Raw genomic sequence first — 25,507 nt, forward strand, 5'->3', positions numbered from 1 at the left:
GGCAGCACTTGGAAAAACGGGTAAACAATGCATTCCAAAAGTTTTTTCAAAACTTTCAGCACAATGGAGACCTTATCTCAGAGGGAATCGCGTATACAGATAGCGATAAAACATTTAAACTGAATGAAAACCTCTTTTCCAATCGAATTCTTCTTATAAGTCTTGCCAATTGGCTGCCAACAGAATTGGCACAATTTGGGTGGACCATCATTAATTCAGGTGACTTGAACATGGGAGAAAATGTATCAAGAAAAGAGCTTATATTTCGACAAAGCAAGTAATTCAATTTCGATTAAAATGTATTTGTTCTTATAATTACAAAACAAATCAACTATCTTATTTGTACATTTTAAAATTTGTTAGAGTTTCATTATATATCGCGAAGAAGTAGGGTTTTATTTTCAACAACATTTATGTAGCAACAATTATTTTATATGCACTTTATTTATACATACAATTTGCAATATACTTACTATACCATAAATAAGTTATGTTACTTAATATAAACTGTTTGACATGTATTGTTAAAAGTATAATTTATGATTTTGTTTTAATTAAAGTTTTTTGAATAAAAAAATCGTAGAAGAAGTATATTTTGATTGATCAACTGTTAAGCTAAGCCCTTCAATTGCAAGACAAGCGGTTTTATCTTGAAATACCTTAAGGCATTTCCAAATTTCTTTATCTTCCAACTTCTTTGCCAGCTGTATAAATTTGCTATTGTATTCTTTTACTTCTGGATCGGATTTTTCATCTAGATTTAAGGCGATAAATCCACCAGCACGTATACAATCTAATAGAGGAACGATACAATCTATTTGTAAATGATTTGGGTAAAGTGAGTAGCAAATGGTGATTATGTCGTAAAACGCTACCATAGGTTCTGATATTGTAATATTTGGTTCGATCGTAAAGCTGCAAAATTGATTGTAATATCCGGTGGATTTTGCAATATTTATCATGCCTATTGAACCATCATGACCATCAATACGACCCGAAAATCCACAATTTCTAAGCACTTTGCCCATTAATCCTGTCCCACAACAAATATCTACTATTTTATCTTGTTTGGTGTGATCCTCTCTTTCATCTTCAACAAATTCTGATAATACATTGGCAACATTATGATGTAGAGTGCACGGTGTTTTACTTAAGATTTCATGAAAGCCATTAGCAATGCGATCATAGACTCTTAAAAGTTTTTCTGTTTTGCATTTGTAATTAGTAATATTTGATAAGTCATCAACAAACTTCTGATCACGTTTCTTAAACTTGCTCATTATTTCTTATTTTTAGAGTGAATATAGCCAATCTACTACACTGTCACGAGTTTAATTCGCTTTAAATATTATAAACGCATAATTGAATGCAAACAAAATTGTTGTCAAAGTACCCACTTTACTTTATAATTATTCAAGTGCTCGAAACATCTTCAACGAACTTATATTATTTAAAAATATTAAAATGTTTGACAACACTGACTTTATTCATGGTTGATTAAAGTCGAAAACATTATGTTACACACGTGACCATTTAGGAGAAAATAGACTTTTTCGATCTGACCATGGGACTTTTTATCAAGTTTTATTATACTTGTTTATTATTTTAAATTGTCTTGTGTAAATAGTTTTAATAGGTAATGCATTGTCTGGTTGGATTAAGTTTATTTTTAGAAGCAATCGGATTGCTTTCCGCGTTTATTTCAATTGCCACTACATCATGGATTGTGTTTTTAAGTAGATTCGACAGATCGGTTGCTTTACAATGGACAGGGTTATTTCAATCTTGTACAAATGAAGGCTGCGTTAATGACTTTGGTAAGTCTTTGTAATCAGTTCAAATAGTTTGAAATTATCAGCATTTAAAACAATTAGGTCTACAAATATTTTAGGTCTAAAACAATTCTAACATTCATTTTTTTAAATTTTTTTTTAATGTTTATTACAGATGAAAGGCCTTTTCTTGGCAAAATCATAATGTTTTCTATGTTTGGTTCTATTGGAATAACTTTAATTGGATTTTTGTTTCTTATATTTGCTGAAGCTAAAGCAAAAAAGGATTTTTTACCCATTTCTTCAATATTTGTTTTCTGTGGTGGTGAGTACAAACTGAATTTAATTTATCTCATTGTTGTTTTAGTTTATAATAAATTTTTAACAATAATTATTTAATTAAGTTCGATAAGTTTTTTTATTTTTTGTTTCATACCTAACTTACATATATATTCCCGTAATGGCCAACTTTATAAGGGCGATTATTGTAAGGGTTAAATAAAGGGTAATCTCTAATTTCGTTAGACTAAATTTTTTTCAAATTTTAAGGTTTTATATACTAAACATTTTTTTTGATATCTTATAGAATCTTTATTTAACTAATATATACTTTGCAGGAACAATATTAGCAGCCTGTATGACCATCTATACCTTGTATTTTGATAATTTAATTATATGGAACGTGCCAAATGCCAACCCAGAACATAATTACAGTTACATTCTTATGTGGACTTCAGCAGGACTTACATTATTTGGAGGTGTTATTTCTATGATAGCTGGTTGCAAAAAATCTATTGGTGAGGGACTTGATTTTTTTTTACATTTTATGTTGATATTCGTAGATAATGTTAACAATGTCTATTGCATAGTTCTGTAACACATTCTTTAGAATGAATTACAATAATAATATATATAATTGTGAATATTTTTTTGTTAATTTTATATATTGATACCTCCCTTTTTCATGTGATTTCTATATTATACAATATTCAGATGTTTTATATTTTTTAGAAATATCTCCATTTCTACATCACACTCACCATCAAACAAGTTTTTCACATGCTGCCAAGTTTGTAAGAAAATAGATTTTTGTATATTTGCTATGTTATTTTTATATTTACCTATTTTTTTGCAAATGTTGACTTTTTAATGTTTTATATCATATTTTTATATAAAAAAATGCATTGTTTTCCTATTACTGTTTTATGCTATTTACATACCCTATTGTAGTTTAATTACCTATGCTAACATATATTTTTAACAACCTGCCAGACTATATTCCATTCTTCTTCAACGTTATTATTGTTTACCTATGCATTATTATAACTTAGTATAAATGTTTAATAACATTAATGATGCAAATACAGTATATATGTACATTTACAAATCAATATAAAAATATAAAATGTATTGTGAAAAATAATTAAAATAACTAAGCATTAGTGACAATTGCATCTTTAATGCTTGGTTTGTTTGGGTTGTTGTCTACAAGCCAATCTGCAAGCCATGTCTAATAAAAAAACATTGCAATTTGTTTATGCTTAATAAATTTAAACATATATATAAGAATTTTAAATAACACAGACTTAACTATAATTTTGTTTACTTTTATGTGCCAATTGCAGTGCTTGTTATTTCAAAATAAATAATAATTTAAAAAAAAATGTAGTTTAATAAAACAGTTTATTTTTTGTAAAATGTTAAAAAAATAACTCAAGATAACAACATTAAACCGACAGTGTGGTGTAGTGGTAAGAACACTTGCTACACCACACATGAGGTTGTGGGTTCTATCCCCACTGATCTTATGCTGTAGAGCCCGTGAGTAAGGCGCTACAAACGGTACTAACTTCTGCTGAGCCAGCACTTAATCAGCAGCATAATTATTGGGGAATTATAATCTATAATATCCCAAACTGCCACAGGCAACTCTAGACTGGGTCGGAGTAACTGATGTTACTCTATGTTTAAGTCGCGCATTCGACTTTCCTACATCGAGGATAAAAATATATAGAAAAAAAACAACAAATTTTTTTACCACTGCATCTCCAGGCTTTTTCTTGCAAAGCTCTGTAAGACCTTTTAGTAATGTTGGGTTGACTTCTTTTGATAAATAATCTTTTGCTGCTTGTCCTGCTGCGATTGGCTCAACAATGGCTATAAATTAAAAACAACATTTAATACCGAAACAACATCTGTGGAGTTATAAAAAAATATATAAATAAATTTTAAATTTATTCACTATTATACTTACTGTCGTGAAACATAAATCTGATCTCTCTTTCAGCGGTGTGGAATCCATCACTGCCATGGACAGCATTTCTGGTTTGATCTTTACCGTAAGTATCCCTTAAACAACCAGGATGTGTTTCTCGTGCCTTAAAATTAAAAGGCATGTTTTGTTTAATTATAAAATCTGTTTTTACTACAAAATCTTCTATGGTAAAAAAAGTGTTTTATACAATTAATTTGTAATTTCAAAAAGAAGGCATAAACAGATAAAAAATTTAAACTAACTTATAATTATAGACTACAAGATTCATTTTAATAAAACCAAATCATATTAAGTAGAGATTATACTTTAAAAGGATTAGTTGGTCCAATTAACTCTCTCCATGATGCTATTGCTTTTTCTTTAGCCAAAACAAATACAGCAATGGGTGAACTACTCATGTATGCAACAAGGCTCGGAAAAAATATTTTACCATAATGTTCAAAGTAAAAATCACTCGCTTGTTCTGGAGATAGATGAACTTTTCTTTTCTACATAAAAATATATTTAATATACAACGTGTTTCATGAGACTTCATGCAGTGAAGTATGGTTTAAACACTAAACCATGCTGCCAAGTACTACACCATGTAGCCAACTTAATAACACTTTTTTTGCTTAATTAAATAAACTTAACTCTTGAAATGGTTCTAATGTTAAATTGTTTTAAGGTTAAGTTTTTAAATGAAACGGACTGTCAATTATTTACTGTGAAAATATAATAAGATATGTTTATGATTGCCTACCTGTAAAATTGAAAATCCATTTCTAAGAATAATGTCTTCAATTTCATCACATTTGTCCATAGCATCTGGCTTAATAATTGCCAAAGACCGTTCTAAATACACTTGTGGAGGCTGCATTTTTGAGGTTATACTGTCTGTTTCGTTTTCAGCTTCACCAATACTTGAACTACCACCACTTACGCTAAAAACATAAATATTTTACTTTTAAAATAAGTGAATTAGTTTAATAACTTAACAACAATGTAAAACAAAAATAAACTAATAAGTAAATCGTGTTAAACTTTAAAATTTGTACATGTAATTATTTGTTGCTTATTTTTTAATTTTTTTCTCAACTAGATATATATTAAAAAAGCTGCAGATACAAAAAACATAAATAAAGCTAAATGTTTAAGCAACATTTATTTAGTCAATAATAAATAGTTGAATATAAAAAGCTTAACACATGCTGCAGTTATCACATTTACAGTAAATAAGCTTCTAAATTTATAACAGTGTTTAAGTTTTTTAGTACAAAGTATAAGACAAAAGTTTATAACTAATTTTATGAAAATTTTAAATAATAAAAAAATTGTTTTCTTATCCATCGTCGCTAGTTGCCATGGAATACGTTGTACCACAAGTAGCGGTAGAGTATTAATTTTAATATTTTTGATTTTCAATAAATAACTTTATGGAAATATAGCAATATATATATATAAATATAAAACATTAAACACATTAAAAATCAAATTAAGAAAAAAATTAAAAATGAAAAAAAATTAACTTGCAAAGATTTCTATTTTATGATAATTTAGCAGAAGATTTTAAAATTAAATGTGTCATTCCAACCAAACTTATAAATCTCACTCGCAAAAGTTAAACTTTTTATATGCACATTTCTCTTATAATTGTAAAAATAAATCTTTCAATTGAAAGAAAAAACTAAGTTACCTGCTCAATCCACTTGGCGGCCTGTTACTGTCTTGAAATTCTTGAAAGTTATCATCGTCATCCAACATTGCCATTTTTTCCGGTTAAAATTTTAAAATATCAAATTGTTGTTGTTTTTTATTGCCTTTAAACCTTTTAAAGATAATTTTTTTGTTAAAAAGTTGTTCTTAAGATATAAAAAATAATATTTATATGAGTAGAAAGTTAATTTGCTGTTTGACACAAATAGTCAATATTGTGGGTATATTTGCATTTTTTTAAACATCAAATATATTTTTTTAATAATGCCATGTTAATTATATATAATAAAATCTGATTTTTAAAATGTTACCAAACATTTAACCATACGTTACTATTTCTGATTAAATAGCTTTTGTTTTAATTTCAATAATTATTTGGTAATAAATTAGGTTAGATTATCCTAACTTTATCTAACTACAGTCGGCTATAATCTTTGAAATACAAATAAAAGAAGTGTGTATAAATTCGGTTGTTAGGAGTAATTTGATATGGTGTCAGGTAACCTAATGAAAATACATCAAAGAGGAATAAACAAAAGAAATTTTTAATTTATTTGAATGCTTTTCAACTGTAAATGACTAATGGGTAATATCTTTTAAAAATGATATTAAACTAAGCAGGTTTTAAATTTAATTGTTTTCTTAAAAACATTAATATGTTTAATATTTGTATGTGTATTTAATTGGTTGCTTTAAGAAATGAGCAATTGTTGCTAAAACTTAGAATCATTACTATTCCAATATATATCAAAAATATGCTAGATAAAATTTTTGATGATTTATAATATGTGTAAAAAAATGTTAGTGTTTTTATAATAAGTTTTTAGTTCACATTTTGTTACAGAGAAGTAAAAGTAAATCTTTTAAATATTAGTTGTAACCGCGTGCGGATTTTCACGTAGAATTTTACAATCGCTTGGTGGTGCACTTTCTGGTCTAAAATCTCATATCCAAAATGTGTTTCTTTCTTTTTAGGCCCTTAATATCAGGTAATGTTGTTAAAACATTTATCTTCTTAAATCTTATTAAATCTATCTTATGCATTAATTTTTCTTGGTTTTATGGATTAATATACACGATTATCGGTTTGTGTTGTAAGCTAGTAGTTTGTTAGTAAATTAAAATGTAAGAATCGTAAGGTTGTTAGGTAATTTTGTTCACAAAATTCTGGCATAGGAGCAGTTTATAATTTTGTTAAAAATATTTGCTTATAAACTCGATAGGGCGTTTCTGGAGTCAAAGCATGTTTTATGATTTGTCTTTAAATCAGTCAGTTGTTTATTACAAGCGGCTTTATTGGTGTTTAACAGTCAGTATAATTGTATTGTAATTATTTGCAGGTAACCAGTAACCATGGTTCGAATGAACGTATTGGCAGATGCCTTAAAGTGCATCGGAAATGCTGAGAAGAGAGGGAAGAGACAAGTTCTCATCCGACCTTGCTCGAAAGTTATCGTTAAATTTCTTACTGTCATGATGAAACATGGTGAGTTACAAAATAATTTTATTAATCAATAGATATTTTTATAGTAAGAAAAACTTGCTTAAATGTATATATTATAAAATTGTTTGATATTCAGACATTAAATATATATATACATCAATTTAGCATAATATGTAGACTTGTGTTTGGCACTTAATGTTATTCCAATACTTAAGTATTAAATAATTTGGATCTCTATTAATTTCGCACGCCTTACATAAACATGGTGTGTAACCAAAATGCGGCACATGTAATTAAACAAAGAGGTTGCATAAATTAAACCCTTACCCTAACCCTCACCTATTCAGTTTACCCATTAACACATCTGACTCGTAAAGTGGACTTAGTTATACTCATTAAAACATATTTTAACTAATTTTTAATGTCTGGTTGAACAATTGCCATACTTAGGTTATTAGGTTATAACGCCTTGTTAAATTCGGGCGTGCGAAAGTAATAGAGATCCAATAATTTAAACTGCTTAGTAAAATATCTGGGACTACGAACATTTTTAAATATTTTTTTGGTAAAATGCTTGAAATGATGTTTATGCGTGGAATCTCTCTGAAAATAATGAAGAGAAAATTAAGCATTCTGATCAAGACAAAATTATTTAAAATAAATGTTTGTTTAATTAAAATTTAAATAAAAAATATATATAGGTTTGATTTTTTTTTACTAAAAATTTACCGATTTGCGATTACATTTAGGTTACATCAATGAATTTGAAATTGTTGATGATCACCGAGCTGGTAAAATTGTTGTTGAATTAAACGGAAGATTAAATAAATGTGGAGTTATTTCACCTCGCTTCGATCTTGCAGTTAGAGATTTAGAAAAGTGGACAAATAATCTTCTTCCATCCAGACAATTTGGGTAAGAGAAATACAAAATTTTTGTTTTTATATGTAAAAAAATTCAATTTAAGTCATTCTATTGTTTTAATATGCTACTGAAAATTGTGGTTTTTACTTGCCCAGTTTTTTATTAACATGATTTATAAAGTATATTATATAAAAATCATTTTAGGACACAGCTAAAATAAATTAAGTTAGTCAAATCAGTTAACATTTTAAAAAATACACTTTTTCTGTTTCTGTACGTACAAACTTTGCCCAAAAATGTATTTTAATCAATTGTCCATTTAAAAATCTTCATATATGTATATTTATATATGTGTGTGTATATCTTTATGTACGTAAAATGTTGCCTTAAACTTAGTTTGTTGTTCAAAAAATTTTAATAAAAGTGTGAGTGGCATTACTAAAACTTCCTTAGTAATATTAGTTTTTTTGTTAAATAAACTAGATCAGTATTAACCCTTCAGACCTAATTGTATAATAATATTTTGTTTACGAATAATATTGTTCTAACAACTTTTATTTTGTATCGTTAAATTTTATTGGAAATGATGTTTATGCGTGGAATCTCTCTGATATTTATGAAGAGAAAATTTAGCATTCTGATCCACTAAATTTTAAGGCATAAATAAAAAGAAAAATTTAATTCATATTTTCCTATCATAATACCAATTAAACTATAATTTTTGATATGTTCAGGTACATTGTTTTAACCACAAGTAATGGTATAATGGATCACGAAGAAGCCAGAAGAAAACATACTGGGGGCAAAATTCTAGGATTTTTCTTCTGAGCAATAAAATTATAAAATATATTTTGTTCTGTTTTTTGCCTAGGTTAAGTGTGTTGTTTACAACTTTTGCTAATAATCATTGAGTTTTTGAAAGAAAGTAATTATGGTAGACTGTTACTTTGACAATCATTTTAGAACCAAATAACAGTACCCACGAGTTCTATATATTTACGTTGTTAAGGCAAATAGTTTGTTATAAAATAAGGTGAACATTAATTAAGATGTTAGTAATTTTAAAAAATACTGCAAAAATTGCCAGTAGCGGTGTGCAATATTTCTTGTGTTGCAACCTTGATACGACTAAGAAATTGCCAGATGTACCAAAATGCAGTTAAAACATCAAAAAAAATAATGTTGGTTCTATTTTACATTAACGTTGTTTAATTAAATGGAAGTAGCAAAACGGAATGAAAATATTATAAAAATCACAGATTCTGGTATTGCGACTGTATTACGATCAACGATTTTATTAAACTATCATTTTTAAATTTTATTTTAAAAGCTATTCGGTTTAACGCAAATTCGATGATAAGTTTTTAAGTTTTCCATTTGGATAGCTTCGTCAAATTCGCCAAGACCATAAGTTCTTTTACTTATAAGGCTTTCAAACGGATAAATTGATTTATTTTCGCTTAAAAACTTGACGGCTTGGTTTAAATGTCGTGGTTCGTACGAATTGATTCCTTTAATTGTAATTGATTTTTGAACAATCTAAAAAACACGTCGATTTAAATAACGGGTAAACCAAAAGTAAATGTGCAAAAACCTTAAAAGGCATTGCCTAAACACAATTTTAAAACGATTAGGACGTATTGTTTAAAAACTACATTTATTTATTACATAGGTTAGCACTTAACTTACATCTATTCCTGCTATGTTTAAAGGCTTTGAATTATATTTAAGACCAACTATAAGATAGGTTCCTCCACACTTTAACGCTGCAATACCTTCTGATATCACTTGTGGATCATTACAAATCTCTATAACGCAATCAACTAAAATATATTTTTTTAGATAAAAAGTAATTTTGGATAGTCAGAAAACATCAATATTATTGCTTAAAGAATAATATTAGATAAACGAGGTAGCATACTGATACATGGTTAGATTTACTAACAGTTGATTTATTTACCTTTTTCAACTCCACCTTGACAACCAATAAATTCACAACTGTTTTTTTCTTTTCCAATATTATCTTCTGCTTGAACGGGGATTGCTCCAAACTTTGTAGTCAAGTTTAGTCTTGTAAGGTCATTATCGCGACAAAACACCTTTTTGTATCCTTGTTGGCGAAGTAAAGCACAAATATACAAACCTGCAATCCCCGCACCTTGTACAAGTGCGGTTTCGTTTCCTTGGTTGCTTTTAAAAAAAAAAAAATATTTGCTTTAAAATTTACTGACCACATTTTTTAACAAAACGATGATAGAATTAATATTGGTCGGTTTATTTGTTTGTAAGTTGATGTGCCATACCTTGTTAAGATGTATAGTTTCTTATCTTACCTTGCCACTTCTACTACATGTATGGCAGTTGCCAGCGAACAGTTGATCGTTACAGCTTCAAAATCAGTAAGAGAATCAGGAATAGTAACAACATGTGTATCTGGTTTAAGAATAATATGCGTGGAATAGCAACCACTAAAACTTGGATCGCTTGTAATAGAGGTTTGTCCATAATTGAACATGTTTTCACAGTATTTGTTATAACAAGGTTGTCTAAATAAAACATAAATATGTTGTGACTTATTATAAGCATTTTTCCACCTTGATCTCATAGTTATTTTAAAAAAATTCTTAAATGTGGATTTCAGTTTGACGAATTTAATTACTATTTACTTGCAAAGGTTACATTGATTACAAGGCAAAGACGTGGAAAACGTGATCCTAGTACCAGGTTGGAGACGTGTAATAGAAGTATTCCTATACTTATCCCGCTTGTCTAATATTACTTCACATACAGCTTCATGGCCAAGAACGACAGGCGTTTTTAGACGGTTCTCTGAAATAGCATGTTTGTGGTTAAAGCACTTTCAGTTTGAATATCAATAAAGCGAAAGGTTAAATGTATATTTCACTTTGGCTTCTTGATAAATAAATTTGTTTACAAAATCGAATGATTGTCATTTCCTTTCATTTTGAAGTGAACAGCATTATATGTAACATAACAATAACTGTTTTGCACAAATTTATATGTTGTACAACATGCCTAATATTTTAAAGCTACATAATACTACTTAAATAAAGAGGCCATCAATTAAAAATATCTAAGCAATACCTTTTATAGCCTGGCAGTCGAAAGGACATAATGTTGCCAGCAACACTTTGGCTAATATTTCCCCTTTATTAACCTCAGGAGGTTCGTTTAAATGCTCGACAAGCCACGAAGGTTCAACAGAAGCACCGAAAAACACAAGCCTTCTAACACTGTCCATTTATTCATGCGATAGTACTAAGTACTCGTCCAACTCTAAAGGCCCTAAATACAGTTTTCTTACTTATGCTATTAAAAAAAGAGCAAGCTTTACCCGTTGTTTAAATTAAGCGCTGTTTACCGAGGAAACGTTAAGTAAATATTTAATTTAATTAAGCTCTAAACGTAGCTAAACCTTTAAATTCGGTCTCGTTTAAAATCAATTTCGCCCTTTTCTACTAGTTTCTTTTTAGGTTTAAGTCCTTTAAATTATGCAAAGGAATTCTGTACTTTCACCCGATCAGCGGAATTAATACATTTAAATTTCGGAAATGTCAAAACCTAAAAATGTTTGTATGTTCTATCTCCTGAGGCGATTTAGTATAAATTAAAGTTATAGCCCAAAACTTTAAATATATTTGTGAAGCCGAATTTTGTTCTTAATTAGCCTGTAAGCAAAACTTTTCGTTTTGTAGTTAAAAATAACTTTCCAAATTTAGAACTTGCCTATTAATAATAAATTAATTTTACTTTTGAAAGTAAGTTACTTTATGTTTTAAATTTTTAATTTGAAAACATATTATTATCGTTTACTTTTTATATTTCAATAATTTTTTGGGGACAATATTTTTTGTTCTTATTTAGCAAATATTCTCAAATTTAGTATTATGTTGGTATTAATATTCCGGCTCCTTTTTGAACAAGGCCACAAACTTTAAATGTGCTATAACAACAATCGCCCTGAAGTTTATGTTAATTTTTTTCCACCAGAGGTCGCAAATGTTCATAATTCTCCATCACAAGTAACATGAAAGTATTAAGTTGGTTTGATGGCGTGGTATACAGTCATGGAATAAAATTACAAACAGATACGTTTTAGGTTTGAGTCGCTGTACTACTGCGCTTTTCGTCTTTAAGTTTACGGCCTAGATCGGCTCAGACACATCACAAAGTCACAACTTGTTCCAATATAAATATTACAAAAAAAAACACGCGGAATAAAGTATATTTTATATATTACAATTACAATTACTTTATATTTGGAGGTTTTGTTAATTTTACTTTAGGTAGATTGTATTTATTTGTGTTCTGCTGATAAAAAAACATATCGCGTTTAATTTGTTTAGTAATCACGTATAGAAATATTATAATAGAATTACTAAAAAAAAAAATTTAAATATATTTATTAGTTATAACATATTTTTTCTTACAAGTAAATTATTTTTATAAGTTTGTCTAAAACAATGTTTAATGTCTTTTTGCTAGTAACAAAAATTTTTTGTTAGTTCGATGTATTTTATATTTTAAAAATTAATTTTTATGTTTTATTCATTTAAAACTTTAAAATAATTTTCAGTAAATTTTTTTGTGTCGATATACAAACTGAAAAAAATTTAACAATATCTTAAAAAACATTTAATTTTTGTTAATAAATTAAAAATGTAATTTCGAAGAATTTCATTTTTTAAAGATAATTCTAGGAATTTTTTTATTTAAATTCCTTTCAAAGATTTCCGTTTAAATTTTAAATGCATGCATATTGGCACCGCAATGTATTTCGTGCATGTAAATTGATTACAAAGCATTTTAAAATGTTTAAGGGTAAGCAGTTGACCTGCGAAAAATCTGTGGAAAATTTTACAAAAAATGTTAAAAATTTTTTTTATTATAGGACCTTTTTATCGCAATATCAAACTTTTAAAAACCGTTATAACAAACGGACAAATTTTTGAAAACCATATTTATCTGCAATTTTGAATTTTTTGAGATGAGAGGATATCGGTATACAAAATTATTTGTTGTTAAAATGATATCTTCGGATAATTTTTTTGGTAAAAATAATTTCGTATTAAAACCTCAATCTTAATGATACTAACTTAATATAAAATTTGGTCTAATTATACATATTTTTTTAACAAATCTGCTGTAAGCATCAGCTATATTTAGAAATTGGGTATTGAAATTGACATTTAATTTTGATGAAAGTTTTAATTGGCAAGCAGACAATTTCACAATGTTTAAAAATAATTTGGCATTGTTCAACTGTTATCGTGACATTAATCAAACGTCAAAACCTAAAAATTCCAAGAATTTAAAAAATATTTTTATACACAAGGTAGACGTTATGTAAGAAAATAATGACGGATTTGGTAAATTTTTAATTAAAAAAATAATCTCTATTTTACGTAATTCATAAACGTCATCAACTTTAGAATTAAAATAAATTTAACAATTTTTTTTAAGAAAGAATTTTTATATTAAAAAAAATTACAATTTTCAAACTTTAAGAAAAAAGCATTTTCTTAAAATTACAGTTATTGAATTAGAAGAATGCTTCTTTCTTCGCTAGGCGTTTTTATTTGTTTAATACATTATTTTCTTTCAAAATTATTTGCTTATGAAATGCTGGGTCACCTAATAACAATGCACTGGTATTTACATTTTGTGATTATTTGCCATCTATTTACCACCAATTATGTTTTTGTATAGCTGATGTGGTCATCCGAGCAGCAGGCCTGGACCACGTTCCCAGCGCATGTTACTTCATGTATATTAATCATATCATTGGAGCAAGTATTAGTTGCATTAAAAAAATATATGACGTAATTAAGTCAGTTTCTAGCGTATTAATTCGAGAAAAATGAGTCAAATATCTCCAGTCAAGTTTCTGGTGCACTAGACTGGTTGTAAGCAAATAAAGAATACGGAAATAACATATCCTATTGCGTCACAACATACTGCTTGTGTTTTGGTTTCTAGAATGTACTCTGACCGCTTTTTTGGTTTTGTTTTTTTAATTTAATGTCAAATCAAAAAAAACGTGACTGATTTGGAATAAATTTAGAAACGATTCAGACTCCTAGGTTACCGGTGCCTTAACTGTCGTTAGGCCGAAACGCTGGCATTTCCCGCCATTTGGCATACCAGTCGGTTTTGTTAAAAAAGTCACAAAGTCATTTCACGACTGCATATAACTCATGCCGACAGATGCCGACTTTTTAATCGCTCTCACTTTTTTTTTTGCTTTAATTTTTACATATTTTTGTAATATAGAAGCAATGTAGGTCAACCACGGATGTTGCAATTGCGAAACGAAATTTGATCAAAGGCTTTATTCTTATTTTCGCTAAAATCATAATATATATTGTCGAGATCAAATAAATGATGTTGTATTTTCTGATAAACTAAATTTGTTTTTTTCTAGGTAGTTTACATTTTATATTGGATAAAAAATTACAACAACCGGTTTATATTTATTGATATATCGTGTGGGAGCGCCAAAGAGTACGTTTTCAACTCTATTATTGGTAGTGTTAAATTTAAACTAATATTGTTTTTTAATGGTAATCTAGAAATTGCGAAAGTTAAAACCTCTCACTTATTACTTAAAATTTTAAATAAGTTTTTCGAGCAAGTGTGTTTAAACAACTTTCTTTTTATATAATTTTAAGAACTTAGCGTTTCAAAAAAATAAGTTTGTTGTATATCCTATTTGTATTCTATGTTTTGATTTATTGTTTAAAGTTACATTTAATTATTCAACTAAATTCACGTCTATTTGCTCAATTTAAAATTATACTTCGAATTGAAAAATTACTATTGAAATTTTTCGGAAATTGTTTATATAAGGTCAAAGGATGATTCGGTTAAAATTTAAAAAGTTTTTATTTAAACTATTTTTTTATATGTCACTCCGTTTATGTATTCTGCTAAAAAAGGATCCAGACCCTTTAAAAGGTTTTAAAATACTAATTTATAGTCAAAATATTTTGTTTAGGCCAAAATCGGCAAAACCAAAAAAAAAATGTATTTCTGTAGCTACAAATTTATATTATTTTAAAAATGTCAAAATTTACCTAATAAGGAAAAAAATTAGGGTGTAGTAAAAATAAAAACTGCTGTCAAGGCTGATTGTCTTCTATTTTTGCTAACCGTTTTTTAGATTATAAACGTGAAAAATATAAATATTTTATATTCTTAAATGACGTTTATGCTGTAAAATTTGAAATAAAAAAATCTAAAGCGAAGGCTTTAAAAAGAAATCGCTTAAAGCAGAAAAAATATCTTCAAGCATATTTATATCGAAATTAGTTAAATAAATAAAATAGGGTTTTTCGTTACGGAGAAATAACAAACTTGTAATTTTAACGTTGGTTTAATACGAAGAAAGATCGCAACAATTTATTAATAATAGTCTATCTAATTCGTTTTTTACTTCAACGAAACATGATATGGTCAGATTTAATAGCCAAGGGCATTATTCAAAAGGTCGGTATTTGTACAGCGCATAATTTGCGTGTAATTTTACGTCAAAATAATTTATCATATGTACATGTGAATAATAAAACCATAATGCTCATGCTTATATTTTATAAAAACCAACAACATTAATTTTACCAAAATACGCGGTAGAATAAACCTGTTTAGATTGTAATTGTTTAAACTGCAACGACGTTTTATTTAAAACAAAACTGACGTATTGAAAACTAAAATTAACCTTAACGAGTATTGTGGGAGTTTGTAAGGTTACTATGCACACCAACCTGTTTCTAATGAGCTAATTATATTAGTATAGAGTGTGTTTTTTGTGGGCAAGCAAACTAATTTAAATTTCGTTTTGTAACAAAGGTTTTATTCGTTCGTTACCATAGTTTTTACGCCTGTCATAATAGTTTAATTATTTTACGTCGATTAAACCCATAGCAGGAAGTATTAGTTATAATCAAATAAACATAAACTTTGTAAAAGAAATTTCAATTTAAAATAATATTATGATATGACCAGGTTATGTGCTATGCCCACACATTTTTACCAATAGATAAATTCTATAAACTATTTACTTGGAGTTAGTTATGCGGTTTGTGTTTATTTTAAAACCGGTTATTTCGATGAAGATACTCACAATTAATAACCATGACAAGGCAAAGGTAGATTGTCTACGTCACATATTTAGTAATAGGGGCATAAATGTGTACATTTCCCCCTTGGGGCATCGCTGTGTTATTTTGATACAGGAGAATAATTCAAACAGTGTCGTTTTTAGATTTTCTGATCGCCCGCGGGTTGCCGCAAATATATGAACCGCGCCTTAATATTAAGCGACCTAAAAATGATCGTTTAGTTTTAACAAAAAAACGTCCGTGAGTTTGGCGATTATTCGGTCAAATATATAAAGAGAAATAGTTATAAGGAGCATTAATTATTGGAAGGAACTTTTGATCGGGCTTCTGTTTTTATTTGCCAAGTCAACTCGTATTCAAGGAAGTTTTGTGTTGATTGTGACGCCATTAGGATATCTAGCGATTGATATTGTAAACAATTTCGTTTTGAATAATAGAAAATAGGAAACAAATTTCGTCTTAATTTTCGTTTAGAATTTCGTCTGACGCACAAAGAGGTCTAAAATGAATTTCGAGCCGTTTTTGGATTTAATTGTCGCAAATACACGTGTTGTGAGGTGCTCGTCAGATTTTAATAAAACGACCTAAGTTATTAAAGTTCTTTATGCTCGGACAATCACGTCACAGCATGGCAGGCATAAGTATTGTAAAGGTTGATTATTCATTATTCAGCCTACCCATTATCGACGCCTTATTTCGATAGAACTTATGACGTCACGTAACGTATGCGTTCGTATAAGGACTAAGTAAAATGAGTTCGCAAAGTAAAGACTTCAATGTATAGGATATAAAGTCATTCGGTTATTTTTTTGCAAGTAGGCATTTAAGTCAGTGATTGTATATTGTGTGTTCAAACCCAACTAGGCGCGCCACACACAACATTTGTGAAATGAGAATCGCACGGGATTAGTTAAAACTAAATTATTTAAGCCGTAGAAAAGGCAATTATATAATTATAGTCGTTAGTTTTAGGCGATCCGTAAACGTTTACCAAATGATTAACATAGACATATAGCTATATAGTTTGTGGTTAAGTATTTTAATTCATATTGCCTTGCGAGTCAACACAAAAAAAGAAAAAAGGATTAGAAAAAAGTTTAGCAGGAAGAATTTGATTTAAAACTCCACTCATGCATCTGTTTACATGCAGTCTTTATACAGATAAGGTTAAATCAACTCGCTTTTAAAACAAAAACCAAAATACATAGCTTCACTTGTGTTTTGTGAAATAACTTTTCCCAAATTAAAAAAAAAAATCGCAAAACCGAAATATGATAAAAGTTTTAATCGAATGAACGGGAAAAAATGTTTATTTTACCTTATTAAAAAATTAAATCGATTTTTAAATCTGTCCGCATATCGTTATCGACAGTTTATTTTGGGGACCAATTATATAAGCTGGTAGAATGGGGCTGCGTTATAAATTGAAAATCATGAGTAAAGATGAATTTCAATATTTATATTTTATATATATAGAAGAAGTAAAGTTAAATTAAAAACGTCATGATGCGTTTTATAGTGACGTGTTTGTTTGTAATAATATCAACAAGTTTTGTTCAAAGTCACGTGAGATTGACCTTCCCGCCGGCCAGAAGATATCAACTTGACTTTTTAGACAACGGTCGGACCCAAGGTCCCTGCGGTTTTACCCCTTACGAAGGTAAATATAGTAACAGTGGTTACATAACCTTCAAGTGTATTGAGGCAATATCATGCGGTTAAATGTCGCAGAATTGCCAAATTTTTTCGTTTGCATGGTACAAATTTTTGGTATGTCAACCCAAACAACACCTGTTGTTTTCTTTTAAAAATTTAGTATAAATTTTTGGCGAATTAAATTAAAAAATATTAACCCTTAGTTTAAAGGTAATCACACGTTTTTTGTGCAACAAACAGTGCTGTTTTACATTTTCAGTTACTAATAGAACGTTTTCGACACTGAGATATATTATAATTAGGATATTATTAATTTCTATTGCTCTGTCATAGCTTTGTTTGTTTTAATTTATATTAACTAAGGATGCTTACGTGTTCGTGAGACGAGGAGGTGTGTATGGCCATAGGCACTGTTTGGTGTGATTATTAACTTATAACAGGATGATCTAAACTAATCTAATAACGTAAAGCAAATAAAACAATTAAAATTCAATAAAAACAATTAAATGTAAATAAAACAATTAAAATTAAAATTCACGTCACACGATGGGAACATCGCAACGTCCGCCGACCTTTTGTCTTAATTGACAATTTGGAATTTTTTTTATTGCCGTTTAAAACAAAAAAATCGACCATAAAAAATGAAAACGTCGACTTTAAATTTAATTGGTTGATAACACTTCTAATCCACGTTTATAACTTATTTATTTATTTATTTGTTTTTAGGGGCACCAAGAACCGTATTTATTGAAGGAACCAAAATAAGGATCACGTGGCACTTGGCTTACGCACATCGGGTATTTTAAGTTTAATGCTTTTGTGTAACACTAAAAATATAATCGTCAACCTTACCAAAGTAACTTGAACGTTAATCGGTTTAGGGTGGCGCTGAACTTCAAATTATTCAGGAAAATGGCCCCGGCTCGAACCAATTCCAAGTCATTTCCACTTTAACTCATGGAGAGTTTCTATTTCAAAATGATTCTACGTAAGTATAACACTAAACAAAGAATACAATTTTGCCTAAAAAAGAAAAAGTATATATTGTTGCGAGTACAATTAACTTTAATCATCATTATAAAAATTACTATTTTTTATTTCAGACGACAATATGCCGATGTAGTGTTGCCTATCGGTTATACCTGCGATTCTTGTGCAATAAGACTTCTTCGACAAGCTTCAGAATGGTCACCTACTTACAGGTTCTGGAGTTGCGCTGATGTAACAATTTTACCACATCCAGCTTCAAATACTGAGCAATGCGCTCAAATTACATCTACGGCTAAACCAATTGCAACCAGTCATACTAACTATCCAGTAGGCGAACCTGAACCAACAGCGGAGCCCGAACCATCCGCCGAACCACATCCATCTGCCGAACCAGAACCAACAGCCGAACCAGAACCATCCGCCGAACCAGAACCAACAGCTGAGCCAGAACCATCTGCCGAACCAGAACCAACAGCTGAGCCAGAACCATCTGCCGAACCAGAGCCATCTGCAGAACCAGAACCATCTGCAGAACCAGAACCAACAGGTGAACCGGAACCAGAACCAACAGGTGAACCAGAACCAGAACCAACAGGTGAACCAGAACCAGAACCAACAGGTGAACCAGAGCCAGAACCAACAGGTGAACCAGAACCAACAGGTGAACCAGAACCGGAACCAACAGCAGGCCAAGGAGGTAATTCTGGATCAAGCGGAAATGCTTGTTTTCCGGAAAATGCATTGGAATTTAATAATTGTTACGAAGACAAATGCTTGAATGGCGGTACTTGCGACAATTCGACCGGGGATTGTTCTTGCATAAAACTTTTTTCTGGGGCTCGTTGCGAATACAAAGGTAAACCAAGACAAAATATTTTTTTTAAATATTCATAGTTTTATTAATTTAATGTAGGGTGTAGTATTAATATGTTGTAATCAAATTTGTATTTCAGATCAATGTTGGAGCGACGATGACTGTGGTAATGGAAAATGTATCGACACCAGAAGTACAACCTATCCAAAACTACTTTGCTATTGCGAATCAGGATATCATGGAGACAACTGTCAAATTGGTAAAAATGGCTTCACAATTTTTTTTAGTCCATTTTGTAACTTGTTGCTAAAATTTTTTAAACATTTTCAGCTTCTGACGTGACCGTACTCGAAGACTATGAGTCGAACCCGAACTACCACTCGCGTGAGCTTAGTCCAGATCATGTTTCTGTTCATTGGAGGTTTGTAAACAACAAGACAGAAGTCGAGGTTGCAGTTCGGGCTAACACTTTGAGTTGGGTTGGTATTGGATGGAGGCCACGTGGACTTACAACCCAATGTAAAAGCTTTCCAGCCATTGACCAACGACTGTACAGGGATGAAGAATATAACGCTAACATTGCTGCCTTACAACGAGAAGAAGCAGGAATGGTAAGAGCATTTAAATATTTAGGGATTTTTTCGAATGTTGCAAACCTGTTATTTTTACTTGATATATATTTTAGGCTAATCCAAGTATAGATCCCGAGGAAGCAATTGAAAAATCTCTTGAAAATGATAGAGAGCAAGTCTGTAATGGAGACTCTACTGTACCTTCTGCATCCCCAGAACCATCTGCCGAACCAGAACCATCGGCGGAACCAGAACCATCCGCAGAACCAGAACCGTCGGCTGAACCAGAACCGACTTCTGAACCAGAGCCATCTGCAGAGCCAGAACCATCCGCAGAACCAGAACCATCAGCTGAACCAGAACCATCTGCCGAACCACACCCATCTGCCGAACCAGAACCATCAGCAGAACCAGAACCAACAGCTGAACCAGAGCCAACAGCTGAACCAGAACCATCAGCAGAACCAGAACCAACAGCCGAACCAGAGCCATCAGCTGAACCAGAACCGACAGCTGAACCAGAACCATCAGCAGAACCAGAACCAACAGCCGAACCAGAGCCATCAGCTGAACCAGAACCATCTGCTGAGCCAGAACCATCTGCAGAACCAGAACCGTCTGCCGAACCAGAACCATCAGCTGAACCAGAACCCACAGCTGAACCAGAACCATCTGCCGAACCAGAGCCATCAGCTGAACCAGAACCAGAGCCAGAGCCTTCCTCTGGAACACCAACCAATACGGGCAGGCCACTAACTCATCCTATGGACTGCACTGACGTTGTTATTGGTTCAGTGAAGGGGGATTTGCACCGAGTTCAAGACATGTACACGCGCGACAGATCTACACCACGACCTGACAGTTTCTATGGCGGCCAAGATGACATTACAGGATCAGCTGGGTCTCAAGTTGATGGGGTTACTACTATTGTGTTTAGGAAAAGAATTGCAGGTTTGTGCTATATTTTAAATCGAACAATATATAAAAAAAAGTAAAGTGTGTTGCAAATTAATCAATTATAAATATTCATTTTTTTAGCTGATGGTCCAAGTGACCACACTTTAGAAAACGGCGTTATGAATATTATTTGGGCCCTTGGTCAAAATTTGGACAACTATGGGCATTTTCCCGCATCTGGAATTGAATCGTGTACATCAAGTGACTATAGGTTTGTAATCTAATGAAGTTTATGAAAAATATTAATAAAAATACCTTTTAAATTAAACTTTTTGTTTATTTAGCTTCTACCGCCACGATGAAATTAAATATCATGGTTCTGGCAATCTACGACGTGCAACTGCTACCTTAAACTTTTTCGGTAAGTTTCTACACTTTTATATACATATGTTAAGCTTTTACAATTGTTTTACTTTGCATAACAACATAGTTTTTTATAAACAGATAACCCCAACCCAACGACAGCACCTGGTCAAGCTTGCTCCACGACAAGTGGAATGTACACTCTTCCCGGCAGTTGCGATACTACAGATGAAAACTTTGATTGTGAATATTTTGTATCATGGACCTTGGACGTTGACACAGATATTATTAGCTTTGTTTTGAAGGTAGACGTTTGTAACAACCAACCGGTCAATAAATAGTACATACATTTTCTGTGTAACGTATTTAAATACAATTAAATATTTTTAGTCCAAACAAGACTCAGATAGATGGATTGGTTTGGGTATAAGCAGCGATCAAAGAATGGCAAATACTGACGCAATCACTGGGCTTATCGACGGTAACCAAGAAGCTGTTGTTAATGACAGGTAAATACAACTTCACTGTTACCCATGTTACTTGGGATTGTATGTTAGTTTTGCACATAGCACTAAATATCTATTCTCAGTAATGTACGATGTTGAATCAGTGACCAAGACAATTGTTGCATTTGGGCGTAAGATTACTCTATATCATTCAAGTATTTTAAAATGTTTGCTTAAACCCAGTGATGTAGAATTTTATTTGATCTGTTTTGGAACACTGGTTTATCTTTTAAATATTCGTCTTGTGATTTAAAATTTGTTTAATTCTTGTGACGACACAAATCTTGTTGAGTTACAATTCACTTTGTTCGGTGTTACTTTGTCATGATTCAACTCTGTATTTCTTAATCATTGTGACGTCATATGTTGTTGTAACCACGTGACGCGGGTCGTGTAAATAGCGACCCTGAAGTGGGTGCTCGGGCACCTGAGAAAATCTTGTGTGAGATTTTTGAGTTTAACTGACCACTTGACCAGACTCTTGAGTGATTATCTTTTTCAAGGAGAATTAGCAAAAACTTTCAAAATCTTAACATTTTTTTAAACAGTCTTATTAAGCACATGACTTGATAAAATAAAATAAAAACGTCAAGCCATTATTTGTGTGTTTTACCAGATAACCAAATACAATACTTAACAAAAATATGACTCATAAATGCAATGTTGTATTTTTGCAGATGGATAACCGGTTATTCACTTCCGCCAATTGATAGCTCCAATGACGTAACAAATACTTCCGGAAGTTACGCAAACGGAGTTCTTACTGTAGAGGTGAGAAATTTTTGTTTTAAATTTAGAGATTGAACGTATAGGCCACATTACAAGGCATGTATTATTTAAACAAACGTAATTACTTTATGGGAAATTGGTTACCGAATTAAATTTCACGATTTGTGCCTAGCAAGCACGCTAGTGAGCACAAAGCTCCTAATTTTACTTAACAATGCGTTGTTTGCGGAAATTTTATCATCAAAACAATAAATAATTAATTTTTTTTGACTCGCAGTTTTCAAGGCCACGAGATACGAATGATGAAAACGATTTACCTTTCACCGACACTGAATGTCAATACATGATTTATGCAACTGGTCCAGTCACTTCAAATTTTGATATCTCGCGTCATTCGCAAACACCGATTGTGAGCTCCAACAAGGTACATTTTGTTTTAAAAAATTCCAATCTTCATGCAAGTTTTATACAAACTGACTAGAATTTTTAAAAAATGGCTGTAAATAAAACGGTTTGTTATACAACAGATTTGCATTCGACAATGCACAGACGAGATTGATTCTGCTACGACAGCGCCACCTAACACTAATGAACTATCACTTGATGCAGTCATCAGATTCACAGATGAAGACTACAGTCCTGCTTTGGAAGATTCTTCTACAAGTGCTTACGTTGAATTGAAAAATAGAGTTGAACCAATGGTAAGTTCTCTTTAAAAAACACATTAATATATTTAATATTTAAATTTAAAGTTTCGTGAATGGTTTAATATGTGGCCATTAATAAAATATTGATGTTTTGTTTTTAGTTGAAAGAACTTTATGAAGAGTCAACCACGGATATCAATGGAGTTGTAACCATTATCATAGATGGTTTTGCTCAAGGCAGTGTTATTGTTAGATATACAGTTGAAATAGCTCACAATGACAGCAACGCTACACCAGAAGAATTATCGGTAAAACAATAAACAAAAATTGTCGAAAATAAAATAATTAATTTTTTTTTTAAATTTTTTAATTGCAATTTGTAAACTTTTTAGCAACGTCTAGAAGATGATTTAAAGGCAACTATTGCTGGTAATCAAAATCAAATCGGAAATAGCACCGTTGATATTGATTCTGTTTCTGTAGAAGGTAAGTTATTCGTAATTTAAATAGAAGATGTAAATCTATTAATATTATTTCAAGACCGAAAATTTTTGTCATACTATTTTAGAATGGGTTTACGCCTACGGGGCATTCGTGTTTCGCTATGATTTAATCGTCACGAGATTTAAACTGAATTTCTACCTTTTTAAACTATTCTAAAAATATTCGTTTAAATTTAAATTTTATTACTAACCTGAAGGCGTTCTTTAGGATGACATTGCAAAACAGTGTTTAAAAATTCTATGTTGTTCTGTTTCTAATAAACTATTTTCTTGCAGTTCAAACAACTACCACCACGCCACCAACAACAACTTCTTCTACACCGAATTATAATGAGTATGAAACTGAATTTGAAGAGTGGAAGGTGGCAGTTATTTGCGCATGCATACTAGGTGCAGTGGCTATCACATTGGCTATTGTTGCTTGTGTATGCAAACACAACAACAAACCAGGTAAATTATGATTTAATTGATGTGTTTAAGTGTTTTGCAGTTCATTATTTGGGTTTAATAGTCATAGATTACTTCCTACATAATAATTCTAAAATGCTTACATAATAATGCTAAAAACACGATTACTAAATAAGTTTTTTGAATTTAATTACAGTTCGTTTTGCCGCATTACCAATGACGTTAAACGGTGACTCAGCAGGAGTAACTAACTCGGGAATGGAAAAAGATGTAAGTACAACTGATTTGTAATTAGTTATTCAAGTTAGTTCTGTTCTGGTTACTTAAGACGGACTATTTTTTCCATAATGATTCTGATTAAAATATGATTACTGTTGTTTTAATTACAATATTCAGACTTTAAAGTTAAATGTTTTTTTTTTTATTTTAGGCTGACAGCAACAAAAGTAATAGCTCTATTTCTTATCCTAACGAAAAGGAACAACAGCTTGTTTAAAAATATATTTTTCTTTTATATTTGCAACTTAGCTTGTATATATTGATTTGCAATTTTTTCGTCTAATTGTTCTTAAAGTTTTTACATTTTTTGTGGGGTCTGTATCGCTGTTGTAGTTCACTGTAGCTTTCCCTACCATGTGCTGAACTATTACACACTTTTATGTACTATAATTTTATCCATATTGAATAACCTATTTTTATAACTAATGCTTTCTGGTATATATGCGCCGTAACGTTGACGATGCTAATGTGTAAGTTTTCATTGACTGATTTTCGTGCAAATAAAAAATATCATTGTTATTTATAATTAACATATTATAATTAAACACAAGGGTGTGAATTATACTTAAATTTTTCAAAAAATTGTTGATTTAATGGTTTTTGATAAAAAGAATAAAAATATTACTGTAACTTATAACATGGAACAATATAATTTAATAATGTGTTGTTGATTAGAATACATCTATAAGCCACCGTTTAAGTTAGTCGCGAATCGGTTACTTACTTTATTTCAGCGCTAAATTTAATAAATAGGTGGATCCCCTGAACTTCTGGAGAATAATATCTTGTGACAAATGTTACCATAACTAAGTAACATAGTCCACAATTCTTAGGTAAAAAGATGAATTGCGAAGGTTCCATGAGTATAACACCCCCCTCTTCTGATAATGAAACTTTGGAAGGACCTAGCCATTCTCCTATTTTAAGAAGAAAGAAAAAAAGGATTTCCAAA

General features: G+C 30.5%; 6 protein-coding genes across 6 annotated transcripts; 3 read left to right on the plus strand and 3 right to left on the minus strand.

The window, feature by feature from the left end:
* Positions 1-554: 554 nt before the first annotated feature.
* On the minus strand, positions 555-1,280 carry LOC145742224 (uncharacterized). Its single transcript, XM_082560009.1, has one exon. The coding sequence runs from the start codon at positions 1,278-1,280 to the stop codon at positions 555-557; it is 726 nt and encodes a 241-aa protein (XP_082416135.1).
* A 277-nt stretch (positions 1,281-1,557) lies between these two features.
* Positions 1,558-3,422, plus strand: LOC145742061 (uncharacterized). The gene is made up of 4 exons (XM_082559805.1): positions 1,558-1,817; positions 1,948-2,097; positions 2,390-2,569; positions 2,784-3,422. Exons 1-4 carry the CDS (start codon positions 1,640-1,642, stop codon positions 2,855-2,857), a joined length of 582 nt encoding a protein of 193 aa, XP_082415931.1. The 5' UTR covers positions 1,558-1,639; the 3' UTR covers positions 2,858-3,422.
* Positions 3,096-5,868, minus strand: LOC145742060 (nucleoside diphosphate kinase 5-like). The gene is made up of 6 exons (XM_082559804.1): positions 5,723-5,868; positions 4,790-4,970; positions 4,353-4,535; positions 4,027-4,150; positions 3,811-3,929; positions 3,096-3,282 (listed from the first exon to the last, which is right to left on the minus strand). The coding sequence occupies exons 1-6, from the start codon at positions 5,794-5,796 to the stop codon at positions 3,205-3,207; spliced, it is 759 nt and encodes a 252-aa protein (XP_082415930.1). The 5' UTR covers positions 5,797-5,868; the 3' UTR covers positions 3,096-3,204.
* An 832-nt stretch (positions 5,869-6,700) lies between these two features.
* Positions 6,701-8,896, plus strand: LOC145741407 (small ribosomal subunit protein uS8A). Its single transcript, XM_082558996.1, has 4 exons — positions 6,701-6,731; positions 7,083-7,228; positions 7,936-8,101; positions 8,785-8,896. The coding sequence occupies exons 2-4, from the start codon at positions 7,096-7,098 to the stop codon at positions 8,876-8,878; spliced, it is 393 nt and encodes a 130-aa protein (XP_082415122.1). The 5' UTR covers positions 6,701-6,731; positions 7,083-7,095; the 3' UTR covers positions 8,879-8,896.
* Positions 8,897-9,373: 477 nt separating this feature from the next.
* LOC145742225 (uncharacterized) lies at positions 9,374-11,312 on the minus strand. Its single transcript, XM_082560010.1, has 6 exons — positions 11,156-11,312; positions 10,717-10,879; positions 10,384-10,596; positions 10,011-10,240; positions 9,740-9,873; positions 9,374-9,589 (listed from the first exon to the last, which is right to left on the minus strand). The coding sequence occupies exons 1-6, from the start codon at positions 11,310-11,312 to the stop codon at positions 9,374-9,376; spliced, it is 1,113 nt and encodes a 370-aa protein (XP_082416136.1).
* A 6,360-nt stretch (positions 11,313-17,672) lies between these two features.
* On the plus strand, positions 17,673-25,097 carry LOC145741404 (uncharacterized). Its single transcript, XM_082558992.1, has 19 exons — positions 17,673-17,851; positions 18,574-18,644; positions 18,729-18,835; positions 18,951-19,693; positions 19,791-19,910; positions 19,982-20,262; positions 20,337-21,174; positions 21,262-21,391; positions 21,465-21,541; positions 21,625-21,788; positions 21,874-21,992; positions 22,667-22,760; positions 22,996-23,142; positions 23,246-23,419; positions 23,527-23,673; positions 23,758-23,851; positions 24,145-24,318; positions 24,473-24,546; positions 24,707-25,097. Exons 1-19 carry the CDS (start codon positions 17,695-17,697, stop codon positions 24,770-24,772), a joined length of 3,777 nt encoding a protein of 1,258 aa, XP_082415118.1. The 5' UTR covers positions 17,673-17,694; the 3' UTR covers positions 24,773-25,097.
* The last annotated feature ends 410 nt before the right edge of the window (positions 25,098-25,507 follow it).

The sequence above is a fragment of the Corella eumyota genome, chromosome 2 (genome assembly GCF_963082875.1).
Source record: "Corella eumyota chromosome 2, kaCorEumy4.1, whole genome shotgun sequence".
NCBI classification, from domain to species: Eukaryota; Metazoa; Chordata; class Ascidiacea; order Phlebobranchia; family Corellidae; genus Corella; species Corella eumyota.

What these genes read in the sequence shown, in the direction of transcription:
- LOC145742225 (XM_082560010.1), bottom strand. Translation starts at nt 11,312, where the DNA reads ATGGACAGTGTTAGAAGGCTTGTGTTTTTCGGTGCTTCTGTTGAACCT. An exon ending in AATCAATGTAACCTTTGCAA is followed by an intron (nt 10,597 to 10,716) that starts GTAAATAGTAAT and finishes TGTTTTATTTAG; the next exon opens with ACAACCTTGTTATAACAAAT. An exon ending in TCAAGGTGGAGTTGAAAAAG is followed by an intron (nt 9,874 to 10,010) that starts GTAAATAAATCA and finishes AATATATTTTAG; the next exon opens with TTGATTGCGTTATAGAGATT.
- LOC145741407 (XM_082558996.1), top strand. Translation starts at nt 7,096, where the DNA reads ATGGTTCGAATGAACGTATTGGCAGATGCCTTAAAGTGCATCGGAAAT. An exon ending in TACTGTCATGATGAAACATG is followed by an intron (nt 7,229 to 7,935) that starts GTGAGTTACAAA and finishes GATTACATTTAG; the next exon opens with GTTACATCAATGAATTTGAA. An exon ending in CTTCCATCCAGACAATTTGG is followed by an intron (nt 8,102 to 8,784) that starts GTAAGAGAAATA and finishes TGATATGTTCAG; the next exon opens with GTACATTGTTTTAACCACAA.
- LOC145742060 (XM_082559804.1), bottom strand. Translation starts at nt 5,796, where the DNA reads ATGGCAATGTTGGATGACGATGATAACTTTCAAGAATTTCAAGACAGT. An exon ending in CCGCCAAGTGGATTGAGCAG is followed by an intron (nt 4,971 to 5,722) that starts GTAACTTAGTTT and finishes TTATGTTTTTAG; the next exon opens with CGTAAGTGGTGGTAGTTCAA. An exon ending in GACCAACTAATCCTTTTAAA is followed by an intron (nt 4,151 to 4,352) that starts GTATAATCTCTA and finishes TTTAATTTTAAG; the next exon opens with GCACGAGAAACACATCCTGG.
- LOC145741404 (XM_082558992.1), top strand. Translation starts at nt 17,695, where the DNA reads ATGATGCGTTTTATAGTGACGTGTTTGTTTGTAATAATATCAACAAGT. An exon ending in TGTACATCAAGTGACTATAG is followed by an intron (nt 21,392 to 21,464) that starts GTTTGTAATCTA and finishes TTGTTTATTTAG; the next exon opens with CTTCTACCGCCACGATGAAA. An exon ending in CGATTGTGAGCTCCAACAAG is followed by an intron (nt 23,143 to 23,245) that starts GTACATTTTGTT and finishes GTTATACAACAG; the next exon opens with ATTTGCATTCGACAATGCAC.
- LOC145742224 (XM_082560009.1), bottom strand. Translation starts at nt 1,280, where the DNA reads ATGAGCAAGTTTAAGAAACGTGATCAGAAGTTTGTTGATGACTTATCA.
- LOC145742061 (XM_082559805.1), top strand. Translation starts at nt 1,640, where the DNA reads ATGCATTGTCTGGTTGGATTAAGTTTATTTTTAGAAGCAATCGGATTG. An exon ending in AGGCTGCGTTAATGACTTTG is followed by an intron (nt 1,818 to 1,947) that starts GTAAGTCTTTGT and finishes TGTTTATTACAG; the next exon opens with ATGAAAGGCCTTTTCTTGGC. An exon ending in AATATTTGTTTTCTGTGGTG is followed by an intron (nt 2,098 to 2,389) that starts GTGAGTACAAAC and finishes TATACTTTGCAG; the next exon opens with GAACAATATTAGCAGCCTGT.